This window comes from Gorilla gorilla, chromosome 4, assembly GCF_029281585.2.
Source record: "Gorilla gorilla gorilla isolate KB3781 chromosome 4, NHGRI_mGorGor1-v2.1_pri, whole genome shotgun sequence".
In the NCBI taxonomy this organism is placed as follows: Eukaryota; Metazoa; Chordata; class Mammalia; order Primates; family Hominidae; genus Gorilla; species Gorilla gorilla.
In genome coordinates, this window is record NC_073228.2 from 91,456,038 (window position 1) to 91,473,152 (window position 17,115).

Sequence of the window (17,115 nt, forward strand, 5' to 3'; positions counted from 1 at the left end):
ATTGTGGAGAACTTTTGAGGGAGAGAGTGGATAATGCCTATTCCCCTGCCCTGTGCTCATAGGGTTATTGCTGATACCAGATGAAAGGACAGATCTGAGAATATTTTGAACTTTTAAAATGTTCTTTGAGGCATATTTCAGTTTGAGGAACTGAAAGAAATTCCGTAAGTAAGGTAGTATGTCTGTATTCAGCAAGTAAGGTAACATGTCTGCATATAAGCTTATATTCTTTCCATTTTATTTGGTGGGAATTAGATTTGTAAAGTATATTGTAAAGAATGTTTAGGGTATTGTTATGGCTATATATCTTTTGATAAGTCAATTCTTTTTTTTGCCTGTGCTTTTTCCCATTGCCTGTTATATTTTTCTCACTTTCCTTCTCAGTCCCTCACTTTTTCCAAATCAGTTGCCATTCATCTTTTAGGTCTCAGTTCAGCCATCAGTTCTTTCAGGAAATGTATGCTAAAATTCTAAGACTGAGACAGGTATTTTTTTGTATCCCTGTGTATCCTCCTACTTACTATACCAGATTACAGTTGCTTAATTTGTCTGTCTTCTCCACTAGATCCTAAACTTTCCTGTCATGGTGTTCTGTCGTATTTACTGTTATATTCTACCATGTAGCACAATGCTTGGCACATAGTTTGTTGGAGATGAACTAAATAAGAGACAATGTTAGACTAAAGTTTACTTTTAACCTTCAGACGTAGTGATTTCTTATCTTCATGTGCTGAATGGTATGATACTATAATTGTTGAAGTTCTAAGAAAAACCCAACTATAAGAATTGATACTGTTTTGAGGATTTAAAGAACACAGATACAAGAGATTGAAAATGTGCTGTAGGAACTAATACTAGCCTCCTGCTAGTAGGTATTGTGCTAGCCTTCCCTCCCTTTTCCTCCTCTCTTTCAACATTTGATCAGTGCATAACATTTCTTGGAGAGGTGTGGTTTTTTTTCTTCCCTTCGTTATCTGTTTACTAGGGTGATGGGAGTTAAAGGTAGTAAAAACTTCACAATCATGGTTGAGTGCATTTCAGTGTAAACTTTGTATTCTCACCTTTTGTATGTTAGTCTTTTGGTGAATTTTGGGTGGACAGAATGTATGATAGTGCTGTTTCTTTAGAAATGCTCTCTCGAAACTAAAACCTCTTGGATTCTGTAAATATGTTACCTGTTGAAAAAGGAAACAGCATTTCTGCCCTTACTTTGAACCAACTTGATCTGAGATAAATACATACACACATGCACGCATGTGCACACACACATACATATGCAATCTAGTTATCCAGATATATACAAATATACCCAAGAATAGCTAACATAAACACGCCCTCTTCTCCCCTTCCTCAAGTTTAAGTGATGTGTAGTTGGTCTAAGGGGTACTACACCTGTTTTGCTTAGCCTAGTGGTTGTTCAAGTGAATTTACCAGTGACTCAATTTTAGTCTCTATCATAGTGATTTGAAAAAAAAGGCCAAGTAAAGTCACTTAGTATGAGATAAATTTTCTTTACTTTCCTCTTCACTTTAAGAAATCAGTTGCTTTTTAAATTTTTTTATTTTTTTTTTAACCTTTAGCAGACTATATTAGTTCATTCTCATGATGCTAACAAAGACAAACCCGAGATGGGGTCACTTATAAAGGAAAGAGGCTTAATTGACTCATAGTTCCGCAGGGCTGGGGAGGCCTCAGGAAACTTACAATCATGGTGGAAGGGGAAGCAAACATGTCCTTCTTCACATGGTGTCATCAAGGAGAAGTACTGAGCAAAAGGGGGAAAAGCCCCTTATAAAACCATTAGATCTCGTGAGAACTCACTCACTATCACAATAACAGCAGCATGGGGGTAACTGCCCCCATAATTCAGTTACTTCCCACCGGGTCCCACCCACAACATGTGGGGATTATGGAAACTACAATTCAAGATGAGATTTGGGTGGAGACACAGCCAAACCATATCACAGACAGTAAGAATGTATTTGTTACAAATAAATATGGGAGCTTAAGAAGATCTTTATGTTTTAGAAAATGCATACCAACTTGAAATCACCAATTTAGTTTTAGAAGACACAAGCGTGTGTAACAAAGTCTGATTAGCATTTTGAGGCTTGTAGAATAACTTCAGAAGTTTGTAGTATGATCAGGCATACAGAGTCCCAAGTGATTCAGATGCAAAAGATTTCTTGGCAATTGGATTTCTGCATGTATGTTTCTCTGTAGCTACTTTGGTGCCTGTCAGTAATATAAACAAAAGGAAAAACAAAGTGGAAAGTAAAAGCAATCTGCTGGTAACTTCAATTTAGTTTTCTTTTTATAAAAGGAAGTCTATTGATGTTAGCACTGTTTTAATGGTTTTCTGTTGTGTAGTAGACAGTTTTCATTTGGGATTGTCAAGTTAGTTGTAAATAATTGTATAGTTTCAATGAAATGCTTGTCTGTATTCACACTAGGATATTTTCTCATTGCACAAATTTCCATATTTTTCTCTGATCAAGTGAGACAGATTATAAAACACAAAGGCCCCTCTAAGACCCTTCGGATGTGTTCCAGCAATATGCAGCAGCCCCCCACCCCTTTTTTATTTCCCCTGTGACAGGGTCTCTCTCTGTTGCCCAGTCTAGAGTGCAGTGGCACAATCTTGTCTCACTGCAGGCTTGACTTCCCGGGCTCAAGCTATCCTCCCATCTCAGCCTCTCGAGTAGCTGGGATCATAGGTATGTGCCACCATGCCTGGCTAATTTTTGTATTTTTTTGTAGAGGTGGCGTTTTGCCATATTGCCCGGGTTGGTCATGAACTCCTGGGTTCCAGCAGTCCCCTCCTCAGCCTCCCAAATTGCTGGTTTATAAAGTTGGGAGCCACTGCGCCTGGCCACAGCACACATTTATAAAAAATGTTCATGTGATTCCAAATTTAAAATAGAGTGATTTCTGTGACTTTTTTTTAATTGTTCACTTTTTTAACATGCAGTTTCATCTTAGATGTATGATATTATATGTAAATTGATTTGTATTTCTAAAAAAAAATGAAATTAAGGGACTCCATATCTACCTGTAAGATTTCTCAACAAAAATTTACAAAGCTAGCTGGGAAGACATGTATGTACTTCTTGAATTTCCTCCTGCTATTCCTTTTCCCCATCTTCCTTAGAGAGGCAAAGAAGAAGAGAGAGGGAGATTTACTTTTAAAATAGGAGAACATTAAATGCTTTATTATTAACGTGTTATATTAAGCAGTTTTTAAGTCATAGTATCTCAAGTACATACTATCCTTTATATTGCCCCCCAACACCCAAAATATACACACATTGGGAAAAGAATGGGGGGCTCTTTGGGGGATTCCTTCTAGAGTTGCCAGGTGAAATAGAATTTCTAGTTTATTAATAGTATGGCACTTGCAGCCCCAATTAATTTGAATGCTCTATAATGTTCAAAAAGAGTTTTGAGAAAATTTCCTCCTAAAATTAATGCCTTAGTAGAAAAAAAAATTGGTTTCTCCTGTTCTCTTCCCCAAATTAGATGGAAAGTAAACAAGACTGGAAAATAGGTAATTGAGACTAAGATGATTCACAGATTGATCACCCATTTTGCAACAGTCATAAAATGTGTTAGTTTTTTTGAAGAAGTTTATTAATCAGTCCCATATCCTTTGAGTATCCTCTACTCCCCTGTGATACTGGTTTGATATTAAGCTAATATTTACTGGGTTCTTGGTATCCATTAGGTATTCTTCTAAGCAACTTTATATGTGTTAGCTCATTTAATAATAATATTAAGCCAACATTCTCTGAGGTAGACACTATTATATTCCTTTTATAGATGAGGAAACTGAGGCTCAGAGATAAAGTAATCTGCCTACATTTGCGCAGCTAGGTGGCAGAGCTGGGATTCAAAGACAGTGACTCTGGAGTCTTTTAACCGTTCTACTATAAAGCCTATGTAGTATTTTTCATTTTTGTATTTTTCCTTAAAGGAATTTAGTACAAGTCATTAATTTTATTCTGAGGTTGAGATAGAAATTAATTTCCCTAATTTACAAGTGATGGTAATGACATAAAAAATGTAAAGACTTGGCCATAACTGTGGAGACAGTTTCTGACGAGATTTGGTATGTTTAGGGTGGCATCGCCATAGATTGGAGGTTTCTTGGGTTTCTGTTAAGTCTTGGTCTTCTGTTAGTATGCATTGTCTCTTTTGAACAAGCTCAGGGAGTGTCAGCATAATCATACTTCTTTGAGTTCTGTCAGCCTAAACTGTTTTCACATTCTTTTCACATGTCAGAATTTTTGGCTGGGTGCAGTGGCTCACACCTGTAATCTCAGCACTTTGGGAGGCCAAGGCAGGCAGATCACCTGAGGTCAGGAGCTCGGGACCAGCCTGGCCAACATGGTGAAACCCCGTCTCTACTAAAAATACAAAAGTTAGCCGGATGTGGTGGCACACACCTGTAATCCCAGCTACTTGGGAGGCAGAGACAGGAGAATCACTTGAACCCAGGAGGCAGAGGTTGCAGTGAGCCATAAGAGCATGGCACTGCACCCCAACCTGGGTAACAGAGCAAGACTCCATTTCCCAAAAAAAAAAAAAAAAAAAAAAGAGAGAACTTCCTATGTGGACGTTAAAAAAGAAAAGTTTTTGTTTTGTTTTTTACATTGGCATGGTGGTTTAACTAGATGACTTATAAAGTATTTTTCAACATTGTTTTATGAGTCAATACTTCTTCTTTCATTGGACAAATACTTTTAAAACTTATTATTGCTATGTGCCAGGTATATTCTGTGTTATAATTGCCACAAATGTGAGCAGATTTATAAACTTTAACTTAGATGATGAGCTATTGTTTAGTAATCTCATGTTACACTCAGAGTATTCTCGTACCACCAGTATGACTCTTATGCTTATGTTTCTTTGAGGTATTCTAGATTCCAGTTGAATTTTTTTAAAACTTATTTGAAAACGGTCACCAGCAAATCTACTTTTAAAGAGATATAATAAGGCTTTGACTGTGAAGACTTAAGAGTAATAGTGGGGTTGATTAAATATGTTTTCTTGTATTTCTTTGTAATTTTATTGCTGTGACTATTTGTAGAGGCAGAAAGTGTAGCATTTTTAAAAATTGAGTATTTTAGACAAATAACCACTCCCAAAGTGTTCACTCTTGGGAAATGTTATATCTTTGTTATTGAGAGTATGTTTTGTAAAGCCATATCCCACCTGAAATAAAAAGAATTACAGACTTCAGAAAGTTAAGGTAGACAGCATTTTCTTGGCTACTGGGGCTAATTAGAATATATGATTCTCTATGCAGGACAGCCACCTTAGGGACTCTGAATCTCTCAGTAGGGTAAAATTTTTATATTTATATAAAAGATTGTGGGTTAAAAAATGGTTGAGAAATACTGTTTTTGAGTAAACCCAAGGACTGATGTTTAAAGGTTATATAGTATTTTACTTAGGTTCTAGAAATCTGTAAGGTGTCTGAATCAAATCTTGTAACATTGGATTTATTGTGATTTATTTATAAAACATTTAAGGATCAAATCAACTACGTAAATATTTACAAGCTGATGGCTGGATAATTTAATTGCAGTTTATAGTCATAATCAAGAATTGACATGTTTTGCTTTATGTGTTTGAAGCTTATGACCTTTTGACATGAAGGAAATTGCTAACATTTAGGAAATAGTTACTTATTTAGATTAATGTCTTTCTCCTGAACTGACTTATCCATTTTAATGCTCAGATCTTAGAAAGTACATAGATGTAAAAAATCAACTCGGTGTGGTGGCTCACACCTGTAATCCTAGCACTTGGGAAGGCTGAGGTTAGCAGATCACTTGAGTCCAGGAATTTGAGACCAGCCTGGGTGACATGGCAAAACTCTGTCTCTCCAAAAAAAAAAAAAAAAAAAAAAAAGCTGGATGTGGTAACATGTGTCTGCAGTCTCGGCTACTTGGGAGGCTGTGGTGGGAAGATGGGTTGAGCCTGGGAGATGGGGGTTGCAGTGAGCTGAGATCGTACCAGTGTACTCCAGCCTGGGCGACAGAGTGAGACTCCCGTCTTAAAACAAAACAAAAACAACTAAAAACCACAAATATACATATATATCACTTAAAATCGTAAGTTGGATATTTCTTATAAAGTAGTAATTGTGTACTGCCTCATGTATCTCTGTGTATCATTTCATTGGTAAGTTCAAAAGATGAAGGAGATTAAAGAAAAACCTTTTTCATCTTGACACTACCTAAGACATGACAGAAATTTAACAAATAACAAGTATACAAAAATAGAGATTTTTTAAAATTGTCCTTAATTTTATCTTTGTTGGGTATATAAATCTGCTCTCTGGGATAGTTCTACTGCTTTAAGTAATGAGGAATGCACTAGTTTCATATTCTAAGGATAACCTAAGGATATCCCATATATTTTCACAACTAAATAAACTCATAGCCTGAAATTTCAAAATTTTAATTCTCTTATGTCGTTAAATTATAGTTCCTCAGGGTTCGTTTACGATCTCTGGTGTAAACTTTCCATTTCAGATTTAAAAAGTCCCTGAGCTCTTGAAAGTTAAATTTACTTGTCATTTGTCTCAAAGATAATGGCTGAACTAAGATTAGGATTTTAGAGGAATGCAGTATTGATTGTTCTTTCCCTTCTTCCTCTAGTACTAACAGGTTACAATTATATTTTGTTTGTTAAGTTGTAATGGAACGCTATAAATAAGTTCATTATTTTCAGCCTTATGCATAGGGCTCTAAATAAATAGGTTGGTTTTAGAAGAAAACTAAAAGTAATTCTTTCCATAAGTTTTAAGTTTCTGTGTTTTTGTTTTATTTTTAAAAATTAAGGAGTCAAAAATAATGAGCTTTTATTACAACAAGCTTACAAAAATAGTCATAGTAACATAATGCTTTTATCATTGGCTTATTATATATTATATAAAATACATATATTATTACAAATATAAGATTACAAATAAACTTTGGTAAAGCTGAAGTACTATGTTACATAATTGAATATATCAATGTAATATGAATGTTTATTGTTTTTCTCTGAATATTTCAAATTAGGCTGTATCTAAGGATGAGTTTGGCTAAACTATCAAATGTAAAAATATTTTATAGCAATTACTTTGGAGATTTGTTACCATGCCTGTATGATACTTCTAGTATATTTCTAAGCATGTTTCTGTTTATATCAGTCCATGAGGCTTTTATAGGCATACTTGGTATGCTAGAGTTACAGCCAGTTTCTTAAGTAGATCATTTGATAGTATGTAGGTAGAACACAGTTAAATTGAGAGCAAGAAGGGTGAAGGGACAAAGGTGCTATTTATTCTCCCACGTTTGTTACATAAATTTGGAAAGTTGAATGCAAATGTAAAATGGATAGTCATGGAGTAGATTATCTTAGAGCCAAAGGGATTAATCAGCTTCACGTTCAAACAGGAAATTAAAATAGCATCCTTTAGACAGTGTAATTCTGTTTTCCTGTCGCAGGGCACAAACACTAAAATGGAATAAAACATTTTATATTCTCATAGGTTCCATGTGCCTTGTGAAGTCATGGTTCCTCAGTATAAGATCGAGGTAGTAAATTAATCATTTCCATTTGTCTATCTTTTATTTTTCTAAGTAAAGATTTGGTTGCAGTAGTGTTTATATTTTGAATAGCAGGCAATCCTGGAAGTAGGGAGATGGGTAGAAATGGAAGAGATTTATATATGAGATGACTAGGACTGAGCTTTTAGAACAAATTAAAGACCAAGTAAATGAGTATTTTTTGAGACTGAGGTTAAATTGAGTTAAAATTGGAATAACTGGTTCAGAGTAAAATGTAAATGTTTAAGTTACACGTAGGCATTTAAAACCTCTAGTAGTATGTTTTTCAAGTGTCCATAGAAATTCTGCACTTGCTATTTATATTGTAATATCTTCTCTGTTTTTCCCCTAGGTGGTATCACGGAAAACTTGACAGAACGATAGCAGAAGAACGCCTCAGGCAGGCAGGGAAGTCTGGCAGTTATCTTATAAGAGAGAGTGATCGGAGGCCAGGGTCCTTTGTACTTTCATTTCTTAGCCAGATGAATGTTGTCAACCATTTTAGGTAAATCTTTATTCCTATTATGAAGCCAAATGATGTAGCTATTTTGATATAATATTCATAAATATACCTGTATAATAAAGGTGAATGACTCAGTAACAAATAATAGAGAAGGAAGCTTGTTTTCAGTCAAATGATTTAACCAGTGATTTAGAGAGATTCTTTTGAATGTTTACATTTTTTGTTTAAAAACAATATTGTTGGGCATTACTGTGCTGACCCTCAAATATGTTTATAGTTTTTAAAGTATAAAGAATTACAAATAAACTTTGAGTGGTAAGGCTAAAATAAAGGAATTGTATACTTTTAGACTGCAGAATAACAAAAAGTGTAGGAAACCCTGTTTAAAACTCAAATTTTGTGTCCTTTATTTTAGCTTCACTATTCTAAAACTCTTTGCAGACATGCACTTCAGTGAAACAGACATATAAATTTCCAAGTACAAATATTCTGTGTATATAAACATTTACCCATATTGTATTCTGTTTCATTTTTATAGAATAAATTGAAAAAAACATCTAATGCATATAGTGTTAAATGATAAAATGTTTGTGTACCCTTGGTTTTTAGATTTTAAAATAAGGTTCAGTAGTACCATGATACCACATGTAGTATGTGAAATTATTTTGTGTAAATATTACAAATATTACTTTGTGTAAATATTGCAAGAGATCTGTGAGCTCCTTTTAGCCATATAAAACTTATTAAATTGTTAATTCAGCCTTAAATATGGAAAGTGAGAAGAGGTATCTGAGGGTGAGTTTTCAGATATTTGATGGAATTCTGTAATTGAGGTTTATAAGCCTGATACGTATTTCACATCAAATGCATGTATATATATGTAAGAGAAATAGCCCCAAGTAATTTACTGTGATGAAGATACTAATAAGTGGTATTTTAGTATAAGGATATAGTTACAAGGAAAAGAGTATGGAAATTATGGATTTATAATTTCTTTATAAAACTTGATTTTTAAAATTGGCTGTAAAGATTTTTTTATACTGTATTTTTTCCTGTTCAAATAGGATTATTGCTATGTGTGGCGATTACTACATTGGTGGAAGACGTTTTTCTTCACTGTCAGACCTAATAGGTTATTACAGTCATGTTTCTTGTTTGCTTAAAGGAGAAAAATTACTTTACCCAGTTGCACCACCAGAGGCAAGTAAAATGAATAAAATATCTTTCAAAACTTTATTTTTTCAGTACAATAATGGTTTTAGCTATTGCTCAGTTTCTTATGTTTATTATAATTCAAGAAGTATTTGTTGTATTAAATTTTAATTCAGGTTATAATGTCAGAACAAAATGGACAACTTCTTTGAAAAAAAAAGAAAATATTTTTCAATAATTTTGTATTTAAGTAACCAGAGTAAAAGAAAATACTGTATGGTGATAGCCTAACAAATATTTCTGAATGTATGGGAACAAATTACTGATTTCATAGTACTAACCCTGACTTTGCTGCAAGATTCTGAAATGCCTTGTGTATCATCAATGAAAGCTTAATGTATATGTTTCATGTAGTATATTTAAAATGAAATGATCATATTATGTTATAAAAGCATACTGCTTATATTTAAAATATAATTTTCATAAAAACAAGAACAACAAAAAAGCCTTTCTAGGCACTGGGTATTTATAGTCCAAGTAAAAATTTATTTGAATGATCCCATGGAGTTTCTAATGTGAATTTTTATTGGCTTTATGTGGATATACCTCTTTTGACTTTAAGATAAAAAGACTATCTTTTTAAATCTTTTTTTTTATGGTTTCTAGCCAGTAGAAGATAGAAGGCGTGTACGAGCTATTCTACCTTACACAAAAGTACCAGACACTGATGAAATAAGGTATTTTATAATCTATTCTCATGTATAGGCATTTGAAAGAGCTAGACTTCGAAGATTTATTACTCTTGGACTAGGAAGCTTTTGAAATTTGAAGAAATGGCATACAGCAAGGTGAAAGAGCTTTTGATATTGGGTCTGTTGGTCCTGTATCTCTGGGTTGGCTTATTTGTTCAGACTGTGGTTTTGGATCAGGGTGGCCTCAGTGAATATGATACGAGAAATAGTTAGGTTTTATTCCACTGTCTCTCACAAAGTAAGGAGAGTTCTGTTTCAATCTAGATGCTATGTAAATTTTTGTTACCATGTGACATTTATGGCACAGCTATAAAGGATAAGCTTCTACTTTATGTAATGTGTGAATAATTTTAAACCTTAGGAATGTTATAGAACTATGCAACATGTTAGTTTGTGGTTTTATTTCTATATAATTATATAATTTGATAATCAGATGATCTGTGTCTTTCTATAAGCTATTTAATTTTCTAGTGGAAACTTTGTTTCTTACCATTAATTCTCTCATTTAATTCTTATTGACACATTTTTATTTGTAATGTAAACTGGACAGGCCTATAAATGACAAAGGAAAAAATGCATATATTGAAGAACAGTGATGAATTACAAATTTATGAATTTAGGTAATTTAAAAAAATTTTTAGTGGGATCATTTAGGACAGCAGTTCTCAAAGTGTGTTTCATGTAACTATGGGGATCTTTGAGATCCATTTAGAAGGTTCATGTATTAGTCAGTGTTCTCTAGAGGAGATTTTTTTATGGAGAATAGGTTTACACAATGATAGATGGAGACAGTAAAGACCCACAATCGGCTGTCTGCAATCTGAAAACCCAAGAAAGCCAGTGGTATAATTCAGTCTACATATGAAGACCTGAGAACCAGGGGAGCCTATGGTGTAAATCATAGTCTGAGGGCAGGAGAAGATGAGATGAGATGTCCCAGCTCAACCAGTAAGGCAGCAGAAAGGGATGAATTTCTTCCTCCTCCATTTTTTGTTCTGTTCAGACCCTCAGTGAATTGGATGATGCCCACTCACATTGGGGATGGCAGGATACTGTCCTCTGATTCAAATGCTAATCTTATCCAGAAACACCCTCACAGAGAAACCCAGAAATATAATGTTTAATCTGGGAACCCTACGGCCCAGCCAAGTTGACACATAAAATTAGCCATCACAATCCATGAGATCAGATTATTTTCATAACATACTAAGACATAACTTGCCTTTTTCACTGTAAATTTTACAATGATGGTACAAAAGCAATGGATGGTAAAACTGCTGGTGCCTTAATAGAAATCAAGGCTGTGGCACAAAAGTGTACTGTATTCTTCACTGTTACACACTTGGAGTTAAAGACAGTTTCATTTAAGAGTGTTGTTGATGAGGGAGTAAAAAATATTTATTAAATTTCAACCTGTGACTACACAACTTTAATCTGTATGATGAAATGGGAAGTATGTATAAAACACTTCTGCTGTGTACCAGGGATCAGTGTCATGAGGAAAAGCAGTGAGTTGAGAGCTGAACTAGTTTGTTCCTTTTTTTTTTTTGAGACAGAATCTTGCTCTGTTACCCAGGCTGGAGTGCAGTGGCACGATCTTGCCTCACTGCAATCTCCACCTCCTGGGTTCAAGGGATTCTTTGCCTCGGTCTTCCGAGCAGCTGGAATTACAGGCGTGTGTCACCAAGTCCAGCTAAGTTTTGTAATTTAGTAAAGAGATGGGGTTTTGCCATGTTGGCCAGGCCAGTCTTGAACTCTTGACCTCAAGTGATCTGCCCGCCTTGGCCTCCCAAAGTGCTGGAATTAAGGGCATGAGCCACTGCACCTGGCTTAGCTGTTACTTTTGTGCACACCATTTTCACTGGAGAGAATGTTTGACATTTTTTGAAGAAGAACAGAGTGAGTCTATTATTTCAAGGAAGAAAACTTAGTGTTTGTTGCCAATGACAAAATTTGAGTTTTGAGTAAAAATTTGAATTTTAGACATTCTGTATTGGCCATCAAGAGTTTGACAGCTTCTGAAATAATGACTTTTCTGATGAGATAGGTGGAGATAATAAAGAATGAGTTTTTTTTTTTTTTTTGTGACAGTTTCGCTCTTGTCACCCAGGCTGGAGTGCAATGGTGCCATCTTGGGTCACTGCAACCTCTGCCACCTGGGTTCAAGCGATTCTCCTGCCTCAGCCTCCTGAGAAGCTGGAACTATGGGCGTCTGCCACCACACCTGGCTAATTTTGATATTTTTAGTAGAGATGGAGTTTCACCATGTTGGCCAGGGTAGTCTTGAACTACTGACCTCGGGTGATCTGCCCGCCTTGGCCTCCCAAAGTGCTGGGATTGCAGGCATGAGCCATCGTGGCTGGCCAAGAATGAGAGGTTTTGATAGTGTATAATGTGTTAACAACTAGAAGATATAGATAGCTCAGTGAACTAATATTTTCTAAAAGGTCAACGCATGTTGTTACAAAATTATGCATGGGTAAAAGATTCATTTAAAGTGCAAGATAGACCAATAGATGTTATTGGAATGCATAAAGTTCACTGATAAATAGTTTTGGATTCCATATTACAACTTACCTTCAAGAAAGTACCACTCGTTGAGTTTTTGGTGTAATTTCATAGAATATCTATAATTATCAGAAAAGGCTATTAAAATACTTATCCTTTTCACAACTACATTCTTAGGTGAAGCCAGATTTTCTTCATATGTTTTAAGCAAAAAAATCATATAGCAGCAAATTTAATGCAGAAACAGATATGGGACTCCAGCAGTTTTCAGTTAAGCCAGGCATTAAGAGATTTGCAAAATTATAAAACAGTGATATTCTCACTAAATTTGTAAAAGTATCTTTTTCATATTTTTAATGAGCTATTTTTAAAGGAATTAGTGAATATTTTAAAACATTTGTTTTAAATTTGAATATGGTAAATATCAGTAGATATCCATATAAATAAAAGCCATTTAGGATGTCATTTTTAAGAGTGTAAAGAGGTCCTGGGAGACCAAAAAGAAAAAAAAAATAGCTGATCTAGGAAGATGGGAATTTAAATAATACTTTGATGATATAAATTTGGATTTATGAGTCTTTTAAAAAGTTTATGCACACCTGTGGATTTTAAAATAAAAATACCTTAAAAATTAATGATTTAATAAAGCACTTTAGCCTGTTTTAGGGGGAATAACACAAAATAATACAGAATGAGTTATGATTAGATTGTATTACTACTAACAAGCTTATTTAAAACTTTTTTTGGTTTTTGCACCATGAAAAGTTGGTATAGCAACAACAATGAAACTTGAAATTAGAAATATCTCTTATGGCTACTTTTAACTAAGACATGAAATTTACCAGTTCACGTGCACCCTCCTTTTACTCATAGTGATTTTATTTAATGTGCTTATTTAGGTGGTTCTAGAAAGGAATAGTTTAATTGGTTAAGTGGTAATGTCTGCTGCCATTCAGCTAGTGAAATATTGGCCATCATTAAGAAGGATTGTAGAATCAAGATAGAATACAATATTCTATGATTATTCAAATATTGAGTTAAATGTTGTATAATACAAGTTCTGTTGTCTGAAACATTGTCCAAGATACAATGAAGCTTGAGATAGCATAGAGAAAGCAGTTAAAGCTTTCAAGGATAGGAGAAGAGATTTACTTAAATTTACTTAATAGATTTCGGTTTGTGAATATTAAGATTGAAAGGAAAATTGCTGAAAAAAAAGACAAATACAGTTATAGATACAGGGTTAATGGTACCATCCAACAAATCTGGAAACTTTGTGTTCAGATGCATTCTTTTAAGCCTGAAAGGACAAATTCAAGAATTACTAATGGTTTTATATTGATGAAATACATCAGCAACTTGTTGTTTCCATAATTGTGTGGAGGTTGAAAACATCTAGGTTTCAGTAAAAGGAAACTAAGTTGTATATGCATCTCTGTACTCTTAAATTGGTAACGGAAAAAAAACATACATTCCTTTCTCATAATATATCCCTTGGTACCTACCACTTTAAGAGAAAGAATGCTGTACCCATTGGATAATGGGTATCTGGGTGAATTAAACAAGCCCTGGTTTTTTTATAAGAAAAATGTTAACTGACATAAGCATCTACATGATGCTTATCTAAAATAAACATTTTCTGAAGTAACTCTATATCTTATGTATGTATAATGTGTTAATTATATTTATTTTGTGTTTTGATTTTATATCTACCCTACATCTGAAAGAGTAATAACATTGAAACATAAGTTTTTCAATTCAGTTTTCTTGTAGTTACACCCCAAAACCTTCAATATATGTACAATCAGTTTCTGTTAACAGAAGTTGTCATTTGAATCTAACAATAATTCAGTGATATAGTTAGTGCAGATACTACTATCAAACCCATTTTACTCATGAGGTAATTAAAATTCAGATTATTTATTATTTTCAGGAATTGACATGTAGATAATGCCAGAAATAGGATACAAATTTAGGGTGTTTGACTCTAATTCCTTGCATTTTTCAATATAATACTATCCCTATCCTATTTTGTGGTATATGACTATTCTAATCTCTGTATTTAAAATTTTTAAATTTAATAACTTTAAAATTGCTATTTTCAGTTTCTTAAAAGGAGATATGTTCATTGTTCATAATGAATTAGAAGATGGATGGATGTGGGTTACAAATTTAAGAACAGATGAACAAGGCCTTATTGTTGAAGACCTAGTAGAAGAGGTGGTAAGTTTTGTTCTTTTCTTCTCAATTCTAGATTCTAAATATTTTATAAATTTGGATCTTGTCCATAATCAGAGAAAGTAGCTATGAATACATTTCTTTTATAAAAGAACTTAATTGATAAGTACAAGAATTATAAGTGCTGTTTGTTAGTATGGAACATAATCAGGCTAGCATATTATAATACATAGCTGCCAATATTCAGAAAGCTTGTATGATTTTCTGTGAATTAAAAATATATTAACATTTGTGTTTTCTTTTGAGACAGAGTCTTGGTCTGTTACCCAGGCTAGAGTGCAGTGGCGCGATCTTGGCTCACTGCAACCTCCACCTCCCAGGTTCAAGCATTTCTCGTGCCTCAGCCACCCAGCTAGCTGGGATTACAGACATGCGCCACCATGCCCAGCTAATTTTATATATATATGTGTGTGTGTGTATATATATATATATATATATATATATATATATATTTTTTTTTTTTTTTTAAGTAGAGACTGGGTTTTACCATGTTGGCCAGGCTGGTCTCAAACGCCTGACCTCAAGTGTTCCACCAGCCTTAGCCTCCCAAAGTGCTGGGATGACAGGCATGAGCCACAGTGCCCGGCCTATTTGTACTTATTTTTATTCTTTTTTTTGCCGTCCTTTTCTTCCTCATAAGTGAAGTTATATCAGTCTGATCATGAAACCTCAACTGGTTACACGTTTGGTTTTAGATTCTTTATCTTTCAAATATATATATAATTTTCCAGTAAACTTGGAAGAATTCATTTATATTATACATATATTATCACATGGTTCTACATTTTGAATCTCGTCCTTGTTTTTGTTTCCATCATATAATACGTTATCATATGGTATCAATTACCAGGTGCATTTTTAATAACAGGTCAGCATTTGAACGGCTTTTATATTTCAGAGACAATACTCAGTATCAGATATATTGTACATTATAACTTTGGAATTCTCCCTTTCCTTTCGGATTTTTCTAGTGAGATGGAGTGGCTTTCTGTTGTCTTTTATAGCCTTCAAAGCTACTGTTTTTAAATTATGCCACAGACCTGATAATATTCTGAAGAGTATTGCTCCTGGAAGACTGCAGTGGAGAATATTGTTTTTTCCTATTAATTCTCTTACCTGCCTATTCTGGCTACCAAATCTTGATCCATAGAAGTAAAACATACTGAGTAGAGGTGGAAAAAGTTGAGGAAATGGTGTGATAGAGTCCATACTCATAGTCATATAGTTATTTAGTGAAAGAGCTAGGATTAGGACTCCTAATTCCTAGATTAGTATTCTGTATTCTACAGTAAAAGAGATATTTATTCCATATAGGCAAACAGTATTCGTACTGAAGCATCTTACTATGATAGTTTTCCTATAAAATTTGTTAGTTACAACTTTTAGTTTGGGTTTCCCTTTCCTTGCTGTACCACCATCTTCCCCATCCTGATTACTTCAAGGAATTGCACCATAGTTGAACTTTTCTTGAGCTCTTGGAATTCTGGATCAAATTTAACAAGATAAACTTTAAAGAAAAGTGAAAATTACTCAATGTATACAGAAAAATAATAATAACAACCCAAACCAGAATAAGGAGACATGACCTCACATCAGTACAAGGGATCAAGGAAAAAGTTAGCAACTCAGTATGAGTGAATAATGTGATGTGGTTGCTAAAAATGAATATAGTAACATTATAAATTAATAGTGGAATAATTCCACGTCAGTTATAAACAATTTTCACTCCAATATGTAGAATAACTTTCATGATGGGCTTTATTAGAGGGTAGTGAATTCTTTGTAGATTGAAAAACCATTTGGACATTGTCTAGTCTGTGAAGATGTTTCGGGCATTCAGTTAGTGGTTAGATTTAAGGAATTTCTCCTTCTAAAATTCTAATTACAGTTCCCCAAACACATTTATACTTTTATGTATTAACTCTAGAATGTATGCTCTCTGAGGGGAGGGATTTTTGTCTCTGATTCACTGATGTATTACCATTGCCTAGAATAGTGTCTGGCATTAGTAGGCATTCAGTAAATGTTTGTTGAGTAAATGAATGTTTCTATGTTTATAGTTTTCCCTCTTCCTTGACATTCCTGCCCTGATAGATTGCCTTGTAAAATTTGATTCATCTTTATCAGCTCAGTTCATATGTCATCCCTGTTTCACAGAGGATTTATACCTTTCTGGAGTCTCTTAGGCAAAATTGTTTCCTTCTCTATTTCCATAGCACCTTGCTAATTCTGCATTCTGTTACACTGTCTAAAATTAATTTATTGTGTGAACCTCTTCTACAAGAGATTAACTCCTTTTGGGCAGTGACACAATGATAATGCTATTCATTTTTACAGTTTTTTTTTTTTAGCCTACTCCCTTGGATATAGTAACATTCAGTGAGTGTTTGATTTTAGT

The 17,115-nt window shown here is 34.0% G+C and overlaps 2 protein-coding genes across 4 annotated transcripts in view; one reads left to right on the forward strand and one right to left on the reverse strand.

The window, feature by feature from the left end:
• The window catches only part of RASA1 (RAS p21 protein activator 1), a 124,381-nt gene that overhangs the window by 55,765 nt on the left and 51,501 nt on the right, over positions 1 to 17,115 (forward strand). For 2 of the 3 annotated variants that reach the window (XM_019027643.4, XM_055388735.2), the window contains exons 2-5: positions 7,957 to 8,109; positions 9,132 to 9,267; positions 9,886 to 9,956; positions 14,585 to 14,702. In XM_019027643.4, the coding sequence (XP_018883188.2) occupies positions 7,957 to 8,109; positions 9,132 to 9,267; positions 9,886 to 9,956; positions 14,585 to 14,702 (478 nt within the window). Of the gene's footprint in view, positions 1 to 7,956; positions 8,110 to 9,131; positions 9,272 to 9,885; positions 9,957 to 14,584; positions 14,703 to 17,115 lie in introns of all 3 variants that reach the window. The other variant, XM_055388733.2, reaches the window with a different exon arrangement.
• CCNH (cyclin H) overlaps positions 1 to 17,115 on the reverse strand; it is a 101,586-nt gene that overhangs the window by 11,921 nt on the left and 72,550 nt on the right. The window lies entirely within an intron of this gene.